At 34.6% G+C, this 16,804-nt stretch overlaps 1 protein-coding gene across 1 annotated transcript in view; it reads right to left on the bottom strand.

Moving 5' to 3' along the window:
• Positions 1–5,561: 5,561 nt before the first annotated feature.
• ZMYM2 (zinc finger MYM-type containing 2) overlaps positions 5,562–16,804 on the bottom strand; it is an 86,884-nt gene continuing 75,641 nt past the window's right edge. Inside the window, 4 exon segments of the mRNA XM_032838272.1 lie at positions 5,562–6,433; positions 7,961–8,081; positions 8,359–8,610; positions 9,506–9,620. Of these exon segments, the coding sequence (XP_032694163.1) occupies positions 6,241–6,433; positions 7,961–8,081; positions 8,359–8,610; positions 9,506–9,620 (681 nt within the window). The 3' untranslated portion in view covers positions 5,562–6,240.

Below are 16,804 nucleotides of genomic sequence, written 5' to 3'. Positions count from 1 at the left end.
TTTAGTTCCTCTATTTCAAAAGTTATTAAATTTCAAAGTATTTATAGTCATTAATTCATTCAACATTTATTAACTAGCATATACCACTAACTTTGCTAAGCACTTGGGATACAGCAGGGAATAAAAAACCTCCCTACCTTCATGAGCTTACATTCTAATGAAATATATTCTGCTGTTGTATGGTGATTAAAAACTGAACTGAAAACACTAATAACCTTGAAGAGCCTTCAGTATGGTAAGATATCACTGCTGTTTTCCAATTTGCATCTATCTCTGCACCCTAAAAGTAGCTGGCACCTCTCCCTTTCCAGAATGGAAATAGATTGGTATAATACAGAAATCTGAAAGTATAGTCAGGAATTTAAGAGATGAGCTAAGAGTATGATATTGATAAATACCTTGACTGAATAGGAGTTTGCTTTCTAATACAAGTGATTGTTCTCAGTAAGGCCTGAGACCCTATCTTATTCTTTCATTTCTCCCCAGCTAGACCGTCTTTGAGAGGAGGGGCTGGGTGCTATGCTGTATTGTGTTCTCAGCACCGGATTAATGCACCTGAAAAAAAAAAATCATTTAAGTATTTGTTGAATGAATAAATGACTGGCTCCATGATAGGACTGTAGCTATTCATAAAGGCATATCATAGCTATACAGAATAATTATGCTACAAATATGGATGCAAAATGGAAAGCAAAAGTAAGTTATTTCTAGGTTTCAGAATTCAATAATGGTTCTAGAACTACTTTATTTATGCCTAAGCATTCCTTGCAGTTTTTTCTTTAAATCTAATATGCAAATTTTGTAAAGAGCCTTCAATTACCTCTATCACAACTAAGCAAGAAGAGAAAAAATACTAGGTATTTTATTAGAAGGAAAATACTAGATAGGATATCAGTTTTACTATAGGTCTGCAGTTCCCTGTTACCAATTCTGAGATCCAAAAGTCTGAAAATCCAGTTTTTCCTGTTGTGACAAAAACTGACCTGAACTACATAAAGCTTTCTATAACTAGTTTATTCCAGTTACTGTATTTGATCTACTGCTGCATAAACACTGATTATGGAGCACTGCCCCAAGCCCCATTTGTGAGGGTGTTATGTAGTCTATAAGCATATATTATTTTTGAAAATTCTGAATTCCAAATCTCCCATGAGTTTCTGATCAAAGATCATCATTTACTAAAGTGGCATTAACAAAGAAAAAAAGCAATCGAAACCCTGTGCTGTATACTATTGCCATCTGCTGACATCAATTTAGAACTACAAATATGTAATCAAAATGGAAAGGTTTTATCTTCAAAAGCATTTACTATGAAAAAAATCCAGTGTATTAACTTAAAAAAATTTCCTTAATATATTGTACCTTGTATGTTCCATCCATACTACATAACCTAGTTGAATTACTCACCTTGATTCATGTCTTTTAGAATCCTCTGATGCATGAGACTACCGGGTACTCAAAGCTACCTCTTTAGGTGCATTTTTTTTTTTTTTAAGATTTTATTTATTTGAGAGATAGAGACAGAGATAGGGAGAGCAAGCAAGCAGGAACAGGGAGGAGAAGCAGGTTCCCTGTTGGACGCAAGGCTCAATCCCAGGTCCCCTGAATCATGATCTGAGCCGAAGGTCACACTTGACCAACTGAGCCACTCAGGTGCCCCTCTTTGTGTGCTATTTTTAACTACTCTTGTAATAAGTTGGACTGAAAGCCAGAGATGAAGACTGATGCCATCAAAACAGAGCCATCAAAATAGTCAAATTGAGCCACTCACCATTTTTTAACAGAGCTAAAAGCAATATGCAGCAGGTTACAGGAATGTCACAAGAATCTCATGTTTTATGTAATCACAGGTGGTGACAATTCTATGAAACCTACTCTAGACCATAAAAACCTTTTAGGGTTATTTCTGAGTGTACACCATCATCTCTGCTGTAAACTATCATGCATATATTCTGTTCCCTAAGAGTTAAATGCACCTGTACAGTGTATCTCTTTTATAACCCACAACTACAACATTAATGCCTTCTTAATCTTTTCTCTTCCTCCTTAACTACCATGGTTAGCAATAGTTCTTTGGCACAGAGGAAATATGTAAGAAAGATCTGCTATTTAAGTTTTATAATAAGTTTTCATGTGCTGAATTTACTTCTGAGGAGTTATTTGAATAGGACTTTGAAAAATCAGGACTAACACTCCCTGTGTTAAGGCTATTTTAGGAAAGATCTTTCCCTTCTCCAAGAAAATGTGTGTCTAAATAATCATAAGGCTTCACACAAAAATCTGAAAGATTTACTACTCTAGCCTGAAATCAACTGTGCTTAATTTGAGAATCAGAAATCTAGGCAATACCTTCATTTTACAGATAAAGAAACTGAGGCCCAAATAATGTATGTAGTTCAAAGTCCAAGAAGGAGCTGTAACTGCTCTTTCCACTGCACTACAACAGAAAATAAAACGTGCTCAGTTAGCATTTACACCTGCTTTCCTTCAAAGATACAAAGACCTCCAATGGTAGACCCAAATGGTCTGTGACCCTCTCTTTGGTTCTATTCTTAATTCTTATTTAGAGATTAAATCTGTTTCTCTTTGGTCCTTTTCTTCTCAAAAGGCCTAAATTCATGAACTTATTTAACTCAATAATTAATTAGGATACTATCTGCCCAGATTTTAAGGAACAACTTTCTTTTGTCCAGTTCATTATAAGGCAACGGATCACAGTACCTTATTTCAGGAGTCCCTCTAATCATCTAGCTTCTAAGAAAAAAAAAAAAAAAGTACAAATTGAGACACCACTTTAGATGTCTCTACTCTCAGACTCAGACTGATACAATTAACATGTTCTGGGTATCAACTTCTAAATGTGTAAGATTTTGTTAATATCATTTTCAAGTATGACAAACCCAAAAACAACAAAAGTACTTAATACGGGAAAACCGCATTAGAAATAGTCCACTCCTAAAAACAAAGTAAAATGGACTAACAAATTCAAAGAACTTCTCTAAAAATGAATAAGGGGCTTATTAAGGGGGGAAATCCAAAAGTATTATAATTTAAAGAAATTTATTCTTTAAAAATATTTTCATGTACACTTTCATGACTATTTTGTTTGAGGGGAACAAGGATATTACCCTACAGTCAGTGTTAGAACATAAGTGACATATGTTTAACAATACATTTTGGACGTAACTGGTAAAATAAAAGTGTAAATTTTTATAGTGATTTAAGACTGCAAGATATTTAAGATCTCAGATTAAATGAACCCACAGTAGAGTAGTACAAAACAAAAATTTGCAATTTTATGACTTTGTCATTACTGTAATCTGTAATACTATGCATAAGCAAGTTACCCATGTCCAAATTACTCCATAAATGATGTACCCCATTCCAAACTGGCCAGGACATAGGGAAATTCCATTAGAAAAACAGTGACAAAAGTCTGAATGCACAGTACAATATGCATCTTCTTCCTATCTCAATTATGCTTAACACACTGGTAACAACTCTGTGTAATAAAAGTATTTTTATGGCCAAAAAAGAAAAAAAAAAAGTTGAGCTTCTTGCCTAGAAAAATCCTTTAATGTCTTATATTACCTAGTACAGTTTATAACCTAAAAATTGTGCTAATGAAGATTCAATTTGCATGGGAAAGTCAACCTTATCGGTATGAATAAAAACTTCTGATTCATTTAAAATGGCAAAATCTTCCGAACAAAAAAATATAGCATCTCCAATAGATATCTAAAGACAATAAGTTATATTTACAGGATGCTATAATCAGAAATCACTTAAAAGCAAAAAGAAACTGCTACCATTTCACTGTCTTTTTTCTCAGCAGTCAGCTATGACCACACAAACTAAGGACATCAAGGAACCGATGAAATGTATTCTAGGTCAAATAAGTTTCACAGAACAGACAATTCTTATAAAGTTTTTTTTTTTTCCTTTTCCCCCTGAGAGTCAAGTTAATTAATCCTTAGATTGCATTCAAGACAAAAACAAGAGCTCTAAATCCTCAATCATGTTAAGATCAAAATTATGTAGACATTCGGTTTAGGAAAGCTAAAATGTACAATAAAGGAAATGTAAATAGCAAGACAAGGTGTTTAATAGTAGTACCACGGCAGAAATGTATGGTATTTGGTAGAATTAATGTTAAATGACATTTGGGGTAAACATTATTGCTTGATGGAATATAGCACCACTTTGAAGAATAAAAGATGGTTAGGATTAACCACCTTTTAATCAACAATACGCATTTATAGGAAAAGTGCTTGAAGTACTTCCGGAAAAAGGGGAAATTTTTGTAGTATATATTTTAAATATGTTACCCACTTTTCTTCATTAAACAGACAATGAGCAATCTTTTTAGTAAAGTAGTATCAGATTTGCTACTGTCAGTCTGATTATCAAATCAACAAATATAAAATTAAGGGACAGAAATGTTATTCAAACTTATAAAACAAGTTAGAACATTATAAAGTGATTTTATGCCAAAAACATTTCTGCTACTTATTGCTTAAATATACAGTGATTACAAGTGTGAATTTTCCATATCATGATTGCGAAAACTTTTTCTGAATGCTAACATTTATCCTAAGCAAGAGAGAAATATCTAAGGGACATGTAGACATTGCCTAACCACTGTGGAAAAAGCCCAAATTCCCCCCAATAATTTTAAAAAACTAATATCACCGTGGTGAGTCAGGAATCAGAAACAAGACAATATGATTAACACACATGCTCTATGAAGTCAGCCAAACAATTTCTTTACAATAATTTGCAGCTAGCATTTTGCTCAGTCTTTATAAAGTAGGATTTTAAGTAAACTTCCTTGTTCTAAAAGAAAAGGTCTGAACGGATAAACTGCTATGCAGAAGCACAAAGTTTTTTAATGCAATCTTCTATAAGAAGTAATTAAATTTTAAAAGCCAAACAATCTAACATTGAATGTGATTTCCCTCAAGATATACTTTATCTTATCCATCAGTTTCTCTGTTCTTTAATCATCTGAAATATCAGAATTACTACACTGGTAATCTTCATAGTAAAATGTGATACTATCTTATTTAAACTAGCTTGACTTTCTATAACAACTATTTTGGGAGTGGCATTTCTAAAAATAATTTTATCCAACATATGCATTGGTCATATTTGAAGGCAATACAAAAATCCTAATAAAATTGGTTAAGTTTTAGAGTACTACTCAGATACTGCAACATGATCTCTATCTTTGGGGGGTGGGGAGAGAAAAAAAATCGAAGTTTTATAAATGAATGGGATTTTAAATACTCATGGTTGGCATAGAAAACAGAATTCTGTACTTTCATTGGACATTTTTACAAAGAAAATGTCTCAATGATCATGTTTTCAACATCATTCCTCATATATATATATATACACATACACATATATACATAAATATATACAAACATATATACATATATACACATATATATATACACACACACATATATATGTGTATATATATATGTATATATATGTTGTTTTTGTTTTTGTTTTTTTAATTATTGACTGGGGTGATGCAGAAAGCCACAAATGAGAAAAGGACACTAAGGTTTTAATAAGGGGAACAAAAAGTTGTTTTCACCAGTATAGATTCACATTACAGTACACCAATATTGACAGCATTCTCTTGTCTATTTTTGGTACAGAAGATGGCATCTCTCTACATAACCTTGTAAGGCTTCAGTAACTGAAATATAAAGAAAACAAAACAAACAAAACCCCCAAAACAAAACAAAAAACCCAGCCTATTAGTTTACAGTTTATTTTAAAAATTCTGAAAGACACTGCAAGTTCTAAACTTTTAGTAGTGCTACCCATACACAACCATCTGGTCAAGAACCCAGTAAAAAAGCCTCCTTTCAAGGAAGCCTTGCAACAGTAGAGTTGTGCAATATGGATGTTTCTTACTACAAGAAAAAAATTATACATGGCACATTCTCATTCGTATTTTGTAATGTAAAAAGTTACAAACATACCTAATCAAATAAATAATAATAAAAAAAGAATTTGAATGTATTTGTTAAGTATCCTAAAACCACTACATAGAATAATGGCAACTTTCACTCACAGATTATTTACATGGTAATACCCAGTGTGGGTACACTGCTACAAAACTCAAAACAAGGAGTAAACTTGAAATGTTTCCATAATAAAGACCTAGCAGCATGACTACCTAATGCTGTTTTATCCCGATTGCTTCTGAAATGTTCCTTTTTAGTCTGTGTCTTCATCCAGTTCATAATTGTCTTTATCATAAATATCTTTTACTAAAAGAACCCGTACAAGCATATTTTCCAAGGTGTTTCGGTCCAGTGAAGTAGATGTGTACCAGACAGGACTATCTGTAGAACTAGAGCATTCTGGTTGCAAATAAAAAACATCCATTCTCTGATTAAGATTCTGTGGGCTTTGGGAGAAAGGAGAAAGTCAATTTCACAGTATATACAAAATTCCCCACAACTTTCTTTTCTTCTTCCAAAAATAATTCCATGACTACTAACAATATTATATGGTCCAACCACAGCTCATTACTTACATTAAATATTCTATCGTTAAGATATTTTGAAAGTTAATTTCTGTGATGAAAGATTATCTTCCCACCATAATTTAAAGTGAATTCAAAACACCATTAACAGAAACAATATTTTTAATCATTATTTTAATGCTGCCATTAAATAAGTAAAATGCTGCACTGCAGTTATAATTCTAAGACTATTAATCATTAACATGCATCCCAGCTTCAGACAGTAAAATCTGAAAAATGTCTTAAAAATCAATGAAATATGGTAGCTTATAAAATTACCTAACAGCACTATACAATAGGAATTTTAATTTTTAAAATATCAACAAGATAATTGTAAGACAAGGATTTCCAACTAATAATAATAAATAATTTCCAACTAATAAAACAACTAATGTAAGATAGGGATGCCAACTAATTTCCAAATAATAATAATAACTTACAACTAACTGTAAGATACAGATTTCCAACTACCACTGGAAGATAGGACACTGTTGCTGCCAAACAGGGCCACCCCAAACCACTGTCAGAAATGTTACTATTATCTATAAATAACACCACTGCTTTTGTGAGTTCTTAAGAACTAACCGGGGGGGCCTAATTATAATTTATAAAACTTTACCTAAGACAATACAGTTGGTTCATACTAACCCTCTGAAAATTAAAGGGTTCATATATAAAGCAACAGACAAGCTTAAAATTTATTATCTCTAAACATGTCACTGGTTTAAAATTTTCTAAAATGTCTTTGGTTTTAGGCTGACAGGAAAAAGTAGTAGTACTGCTGAAAAGTAATGTACTTTTAGAACACTGTATCTTTTAGACCTTCTTAAAGGAACATTTTTGCTTAAATGTTAAGTATTCCATTTTCATCTCCACCTATCCATTCTACCTTTCAATATACCTTTCACCAGGGGTGTGGTCAAGTTATAGCTTGTCACTTGTTTGTGTCAAGTTTTATACCACTAAACTATATACTATAAATAAATAAATACTATGTAACCATTTATTTATATATAGTATATGGCTGCTTTCTGGCTATAACGGCAGAATGGAGTAGCTGCAGAAGATGCTCTATAGCCCAAAAAAGCCTAAAATATTTACCATCTGATCCTTTACCAAAAAAGTTTGTGCTCTATGTATGCTTTATATAATCACTGGGATTGCTGATTTAAAGATGACAATAATAGTAGTAATTTCATTAGTAGACAACAATTTCTTAACATATGCTTGAATCCTAAAGTATGAAGTATAAGCTGGGTTATTTTATAATAATGAGACTACAAACATTAGCTGTGAGAAGAGAGAAAAATCTAAAAAAGACCAGTGAAAAATAGTCACCTCTTGGTAAGTTAAATTCAAGGCAACTAACCTATACTACCATTTAAAAAATTAAAAATCATTAACACTTACCTTTTAGACAAATAGCATTCAAACATTTTCACAGGACATCTAGAAGGATTGGCTGTATTTTCAATTTGTTCAAATACTGGCTCATCATCTTCATGTTTTCTTTTTCCAGTAGTAATTTTATCTAAAAAAATAAAAGTTAAATAAATTTCTTAAGACCAATCTTGAAGAAAGATAGTACTATTCATTCCTAGTATCTATTGTACCAAATATGTGGCTTCCAGTAATTCACAATTTTTCAAACAAAATGAACTAAGACATTTTAAGAATATTTAAGTTGTCTTACTTTATGAAAATGGCAGTCCTTAGATTCTTAACAAGTGACCTAATAACAGTCTTTATTAAGGCAAAGTTTGGCTACCCCTCCCACAGACAATCCAAAAATAAAAATGTCACACTACCTTCATTATCTGTTCCACATAAGGAAGACACTTGGTATCGAAGACATGCTTTGTTTTCCATTGTTAGAGGATTTTTTTTCCAGTGCCTAAATACAGTGCCAAAGGAAAGTCTTAAGTGTTGTTCCACTGTTTTCAGGCCAAAATACTTAGTATTAAAGTAGAACAGGGTATTCAGAAGAGCTACTGGAGAGTGTGATCCTAGTTGTTTTATCCTCCAGAGATAATCTTCTTCAACTCGAGAAAATATTGACCCTTAAATAGAAGTATTTTTAAAGAATTACAATAAATAAAACAATTTTCATTTAACCATCTAGAAAAAATAAAGTTAATTCAAGAACAAACTTATTTCAATCCTCTATTCACACCAGGTTAAAACTGGAATGAATTTCAGAATTACCTATGCAGCTCTTTAATAAAAGAGGCTAGGGAGCAAACCAGACTATAGAACTAGCATCTCTGGAGTAAGAAACTAGATGTTTGCTTCTGTTCTTCTGTAGGACAAGCACACAATGGTCAGAAAGGAATTTAAATCTGCAGAATTCCTGAAAAAAATAGGTGATTTCTATTCACAAACACATTTTCTCCACACATCTAAAACAGATTTCTTAGAGAAATTTGTATCACAGTATCCCCTGGAAGGCTTAAGAAATAAATATCCAGTGTCTTACTCCAGAGAAAGTTGGTCGCATTCATTACAAATTTCTTCATAAGCAGTAGTTATCAACTACATTCATTTCTAATTCAACAAAAGATGAACAGATGAATTCATGAATAAGTACACTGAAAAATATGCTATCTAATTTAAATTATTTCTTATTTTTAATATACTATCTGTAAAAATAAAAATACCAGTAGCAAGGCAACACTTTTATTTACAAGGCATTACCCGGGTACCTGAGTGGCTCAGTTGGTTAAGCATCCAACTCTTGATTTCAGCTTAGGTCATGATCGCATGAGGGTTCAAGAGATGGGAGTCCTGCATCAGGCTCCACACTTAGTGGATAGTCTGCTTGATATTCTCTTTCCCTCTCTCTCTAGCCTTCTTCCCCTCGCCCTGCCCCTGCTCACATGCACGCATGCACACGCACTCTCTCTAAAATAAATTAATAAATCTTCTTTAAAAATAAAATTAAAAAAAGAGCATTACCATCTGGAAGTATGCTGGGTTGCCAACTTCGGAGTATTTTATTCAATTCTTGCTCAAATGTTTGGTATCCTGGATCAATAAATATGTTGTCTTTTCGATTACTACCACACAAGTACTACAATAAAAAAAAGTTTCTTGAAGGAAAACCAGCTAATTATAAATAGTGAACATATTTACTTATATTCTATATGTCTTAAGAAAGAAATCTTATGTTTAGGATAAATAAAACAGGCATACTAACACAACAAGGGTGATTACTGGCTTTATCTATATATCTAGAAATCATAAGCAATCAAAATTACCAATTACTCTGTTGCCTAAAAAACCCAAAGCCAAAATACACACCCAAGAATCCAGAACATAAGAATTGGGAGAAATCATCAGTATGTCAGATAAAATTAGAGTATCTGGCTCCAATTTTTATTATACAGAACATGGAGAAAACAAAATTAGACTTTCCAGTAAGAGTAATTAAATTATTGATTAAAGAAAAATTCTGAATGGTACAGATGGGATGAAATATTCTGTAGCTGCCTGAGGATCTCTTCTAGCACTCTTTGGTAAGCGAATACTTGTTTACTTATTGCCTCTCTTTAACTCTTGTGAGCCAGAACAAATTTATGACTGATAAGTTACTATGATAAATCTTACCAGTGAGGGTTATTAAAGAATGATTTAAACACTAAAGTTTGCGAAGTCCATCTACAATATAATCTAAAAAAAGGCAAAAGTAAAATGTATGACAATACTAGCACAAAGAATGGGAGGCAGGAGTTGGGAAACTTACACTATTGTAAGGCTCATACATTATACATAAAGAGGTGCAATCATTTTTGAGGTATATAATGAACTGAAATGCATATTATAAATCCTAGGGCAACCACTACAAAAAACTTAAAAGGCATAAATAAACCAATAGTGGAAATAAAACAGAATCAGAAAAATAACCAATTTAAAAAAAAAAGCAGAGAAAGAAAAAGGAAACAAAACAAAAACCCCACAAAGAACAGATATAACAAATATAAAACAACTAGGGGGACGGATTTGCATCCAATGTTAGCTGTGACTACAATGAGTATAAAAGGTCTAAACCAGGTGGCAAACTAGAGTTTTTGAGCCAAATTGGTCGACTGCCTATTTTTGTCAATAGAGTTTTCTTGAAACATGGACAAAACTGACGTTTGCATACTGCCCCAGTCTACTTTCATACTATAGTGGCAGAGTTGAATGGGTGTATGACACAGACCAGTGTGGCCCACAAAGACCAAATAAAACATTTACTGTCTTTTATTAAAAGGAAAAAAAGGGCATCTGGGTGGCTCAGTGGGTTAGGCCTCTGCCTTCGGCTCGGGTCGTGATCTCAGGGTCCTGGGATGGAGTCCTGCCGTCGGGCTCTCTGCTCAGTGGGGAGCCTGCTTCCTCCTCTGTCTCTCTGCCTGCCTCTCTGCCTACTTGTGATCTCTCTCTATCAAATAAATAAATAAAATCTTTAAAAAAAAAAAAGGAAAAAAAAGTTTGTTGGTCTGAACAAACCATGATAAGATTGGTCAACTGGATTAAAATTTAAGGGGGGAAAAAAAAAAAAAAGCCAGGCCCAACAATACGCTGCCTTCAAGACACCTACTTAATTTTTTTTTTTCAAGTAATCGCTACACCCAACATGGGACTTGAACTCACAAGCCCGAGATGAAGAGCTGCGTACTCTTCCAACTAAGCCAGTGAGGAGCCCCAAGACACCAACTTTAAATATGTAAACACGGGTAAATGAAAAGTAAAAGGATGAAAAAATATATACAATGTACTTAGGGCCTTGGGTGGCTCAGTCAGTTAAGAATCTGCCTTCAGGGGCGCCTGGGTGGTTCAGTGGGTTAAAGCCTCTGCCTTCGGCTCAGGTCATGATCTCAGGGTCCTGGGATCGAGCCCCACATCGGGCTCTCTGCTCTGCAGGGAGCCTGCTTCCTCCTCTCTCTCTCTGCCTGCCTCTCTGCCTACTTGTGATCTCTATCTGTCAAATAAATAAATAAAATCTTTAAAAAAAAAAAAAAAAAGAATCTGCCTTCAACTAGGGTCAAGATCTCAGGGTCCTGGGATCAGGGCCCATGTAGGGACTCCCTGATCAGTGGGGAGTCTGCTTCTCCCCTTCCCTATGTCCCTCCCCCCACTTATGCTTTCTCTCTCCAATAAATAAACATCTTTAAATAGGCCAACAGACACATGAAAAAATGCTCCATATCACCCGGCATCAGGGAAATGCCAATCAAAACCACAATGAGATACCACCTCACACCAGTCAGAATGGCTAAAATTAACAAGTCAGGAAATGACAAATGCTGGCGAGGGTGCAGAGAAAGGTGAACCCTCCTACACTGTTGGTGGGAATGCAAGCTGATGCAACCACTCTGGAAAACAGCATGGGGGTTCCTCAAAAAGTTGAAAATAGAGCTACCCTAGGACCCAGCAATTGCACTACTGAGTATTTACCCTAAAGATACAAATGTAGTGATCCGAAGGGGCACGTGCACCCAAATGTTTATAGCAGCAATGTTCACAATAGCCAAACTATGGAAGAACCTAAATGTCCATCAACAGATGAATAGATAAAGAAGATGTGGTGTATATATAAAATGGAATACTATGCAGCCATCGAAAGAAATCAAATCTTGCCATTTGCGACGACGTGGATGGAACTAGAGGGTATTGTGCTTAGCGAAATAAGTCAATCGGAGAAAGACAACTATCATATGATCTCCCTGATATAAGGAAGTGGAGATGCAACATGGGGGGTTTGGGGGATAGGAAAAGAAAAAATGAAACGAGATGGGATTGGAAGCGAGACAAACTGTAAGAAATTCTTAATCTCACAAAACAAACAGGGTTGCTGGGGAGAGGGGGGTCGGAAGAGGGTGGTGGATGGACATTGGGGAGGGTATGTGCTATGGTGAGTGCTGTGAAGTGTGTAAACCTGGCGATTCACAGACCTGTACCCCTGGGGCTAAAAATACATTATATGTTTATTAAAAAATAAAGAATTAATTAAAAAAATAAAAATAAAAATTTTTTCAAGTCTCTTAAAATATATATATATACACACACACACACACTCACATACACATACCATGTACTAACCAAAAATCAGACTAGCATATCATTCATCTGAACTGATCTAACATTAGTCCTCCGAGTCAGAAGGAAGATTAACCAGCATAATTTCAAAATGGCAGAACAAAAATTCCTAACTAATGCCTTTCAGTTAGGATGCAAACCAAACGCCTGGCAATCAATGAAGTAACAATGTCAGATCCCTCCCCCGCTTTTGGGTTAGTCAGAGAAGAGGATTTCTATCATTTCCTAATCTGGAAATTCTCAATGTTATTATTAAGCATTAATTTCAAATATAATATCACAATTCAACCTATTTAATGGGATTATAAATAGTTGTTGGGTGTTTTTTGGTTTGTTTTTAATTTTACCGTTGTTTTTTAAGTAGACTCCAAACCTAGCCGGGAGCTCAATTTGTGGCTTGAATTCACCAGCCTGAGGGAGAGACCTGAGCTGAGATCAAGAGTTTTACACTTACTGTAAACTTTGTACACTTACTCACCAATTGAGCCACTCAGGCACACCTACAAATAGTTTTTTTTTTTAGTGCGGTTCCTAGACATTTTTAAAATGTAAATTTAGGGGGCACCTGGGTGGCTCAATGGGTTAAAGCCTCTGCCTTTGGCTCAGGTCGTGATCCTGGGGTCCTGGGATCGAGCCCCGCATCGGGTTCTCTGCTCGGCGGGGAGCCTGCTTCCTCCTCTCTCTCTGCCTGCTTCTCTGCCTACTTGTGATCTCTCTCTGTCAAATAAATAAATAAAATCTTAAAAAAAAAAAAAGGTAAACTTAGTACATATTATATAAAACAATCACAAAAATGAAATCCCCATGTCTGAAACAGCAATTTGTATCTTTTGTTCTTAACATAAAGCAGCATACATAATTAAAAAAAAAAAAGAGGGAAGTGATCCTGAAATAATTTTCAGCTGTAAGTCAAGCAACAAGGGGAAAGCACTTTCTATGTACATTCAGAACCTTAAAAATAACAAGCCAAAAATTAGGCTCTCAGCTCAGCTCTACTACAAGTAGCTCCTAAATGATGTGCCAACACTCAGTCCTTCTGAAGAGGCTTCTCTGGCAATCCCTGATGAATTAAAAGATTTGGTCCTCTTATTGGTACAGAAGGAATGACAATAAGCTTTAGGAGTCACTGCTGTAGTATGGGAAGCGATACTAACTACATTATGGTTGTTTTTCCATTAAAGGCAGTCCCAATTTACAAATACCTAATTCACACAATTTATGGACACCTAATCTGCCCCAACACCAAAGGCCAATAACTTCTGCTTTTCAGAAACAAAGGAGAAGCCATCAAAGAAGCGGCACCTTCTAGAAAGTAACCCTGAAGAAAATGTCCTGATGGGCCAGGGCTGTCTGAAGAGTAGCAATCTTAATCAAAAACTATCCTCACAGGGGGTGCACCTGGGTGGCTGTCAATTAAGTGTCTGACTCTTGGTTTTGGTTCAGGTCATGATCTCAGGGTCCTGAGACGGAATGCTACCCTGGACTCTGCCCTCAGTGTAAAGTCTGCTTGAGGTTCTCTCTACCTCTCCTCTGCCCCTCCCCCTACACTCACACACGTGCACACTCCAAAATAAATCTTTAAAAACAAACAAAAAAACAAGCAAAGAGCAATGTAAACATAACCCATAATTAATTTAGCTATAAATCAGCAGCCCTAGTGTTTCAATATTATTCCAACCCTCAGCTGCAAGAAAAAATACTTCCAAGAAAAAATATTGAGTACAATCTTTAAAAATGCTTAAAATCTTTTCATGTTTCACACCCTGGATAAAATACGAAGTCTAAACATTTTATCAATGAATATGGGCCCTCTGCTATATGACTCTTACCTATTTCATACTCCACCCCAGCCCCAAACCTCTTTACACTTCACATTCTACATTCTAGGCATGCCAAGTAGTTCCTGGAAAACTGTACCCTGATATATATTTTTCTGTCTTCTTGGAATGCCATTGTTCTTCCTTCATCCTTCCTGCCTAGAATTTCTATATCTATTTCAAAGCTCAGTTTAAAGGTCGTCAACACTGTTCTATTTTCTCAGATTACATCCTTAGAATCAATTAGTCCCACTTCTGTGCCACCAACATACCATACCAAGAGAACAACGCTGTTTAAATACCATTTGTTTATGTATTTCAAATCCTTGAGCAGAGCATATTATGGCTTTCAAGTCAAACTGCTTACCAGATTCAAAACATGTAAGCTATATAATCTTGGGTAAGCTACTTAACTTCCCTACATTCACCAAATACCGGTAAGAATAATAGTAAGGTTGTGCAGAGGATTAAATGACATGTTAAGCTGTTAGCACTATGCATAGAAAGCAGTAAATAGTCAAAAGAAGTCATCTCAAATATCTACTCCAATGTTCAGAAGTCAGCATAAAATAAGCACTTAATAGTTCCCGGAAGAAACCAATGAAATAAGGATTACCAAAACTGAATGTATTACACCAATGCTATGAAATATAAGGCAAATTCTTAAGGCCCTTCTGAATCAAAGAAAGATTAAATATGTTTTAAAATGTTGTACGTATTTTAATACAATTTAACTATCAATAAAAGCATTTATATTGAACTCAAATTAACAAGACCTAAGTGAGTTTACTGTTTTTAAATTGAGTAAATAGAGTTCTAACACTTCTTTTAAAAAGAAAAAAATAGGGGCGACTGGGTGGCTCAGTGGGTTAAAGCCTTTGCCTTCAGCTCAGGTCATGATCCCAGGGTCCTCCAATCGAGGCCCACAGGCTCTCTGCTCAACAGGAAGCTTGCCTCCCCCTTTCTCTCTGCCTGCCTCTCTGCCTACTTGTGATCTCTGTCTGTCAAATAAATAAATAAATAATGAACATCAAATACCAAAAGCAAATAAATATGAATTTTGGAAAAGTATTACTGCATAAATCAAAGAAAATCTTCTTTTCAAGAATATTTGTGTCAGGGGCACCTGGATGGCTCAGTGGGTTAAAGCCTCTGCCTTCGGCTCAGGTCATGATCCTAGTGTCCTGGGATCAAGCCCTGCATCGGGCTTCTCCACTCAGCAGAGAGCCTGCTTCCTCCTCTCTCTCTGCCTGCCTCTCTGACTACTTGTGACCTGTCAAATAAATAAAAAATATCTTAAAAAAAAAAAAATCAATCATTAAAAAAAAAAAGAATAGTTGTGTCAGTGTTACTTTAAAAAAAAAGAAAAAAAATGATAATCCCTCCAAATAAGAAATCTTGGAAAAATTTTTTGAAAATGAGAATATCTAGAATCAACAAGGAATTCTCACAAATGGAGTTAAACAACCGAACAATAAAGGGGAAATTCACATAAAAGCAAATTCACATGGCCAAAATAAAAAAAGATCCTCATCCTTTTGGAAAGCAATCTGGTTATATCTTTTAAAAATAAAAAATACACTTCTATGATCCAATAATAATACCCTTTCAGAAATCTTATCTCATAGAAATATAAGCACCAGTTCTTTAGGATAATTATGTTTTGGGGAATAAAGATATACATTGTTTATAATAGCAAATTTTTAGGAAACAAAGGGAATATGTGTCATTGTTGAAATGTTTAAATTAAATGAGGCATGAAATGTAATACAGTTAAGCCTGTTCAGCTGTCTTAGAGGGACTGCTACAATATACTAGGAAACTACAGTACAAAGTGATTAATATGGTTCCATGTTCTTAGTTGCCAAACTACTATATCTTTTACAATGTTCATTAAAAAAAACACACACAAAGAAGCATACACATCTAGCTAACTGTGATGAGGTGAGGAGGATTCAGGAAAAGGGTATTCAACAATTCCACTGACAATACATTTGGAGTGAGGGGCATGAGTTTACTTGTGTAAGGTAGTGGATAAAAGAATAATCATGATTGTGGGATTTCATATACTTTTTGTTTTTAAAAATAATCATTATTTCTTAGACAGTCTATGGGAAAATCAGCTATTTTGTGAGGGAGGGAAAAAAAAAATGCTATGCTCCCCTTTTATACAGTACCCAGTTAAACATCTGTAATTACATTTAACTCCTCAGTATACAATGCAGAAGTGGCCACACATTTACCTATGTATATTCATAAGCCTTAGTCCTCACAAATGAAGATGCTATTCCTTCTATAAACATAATCTAAAAAAAAATCATACATCTTCAACATTATTTTTTGTCAGATGTGAACAAAA

The sequence above is a fragment of the Lontra canadensis genome, unplaced genomic scaffold, assembly GCF_010015895.1.
Source record: "Lontra canadensis isolate GAN:19392208 unplaced genomic scaffold, GSC_riverotter_1.0 scaffold103, whole genome shotgun sequence".
NCBI classification, from domain to species: domain Eukaryota; kingdom Metazoa; phylum Chordata; class Mammalia; order Carnivora; family Mustelidae; genus Lontra; species Lontra canadensis.
Note: the sequence above shows the minus strand (reverse complement) of the source record. Positions and strands in the feature narration are given on the sequence as shown.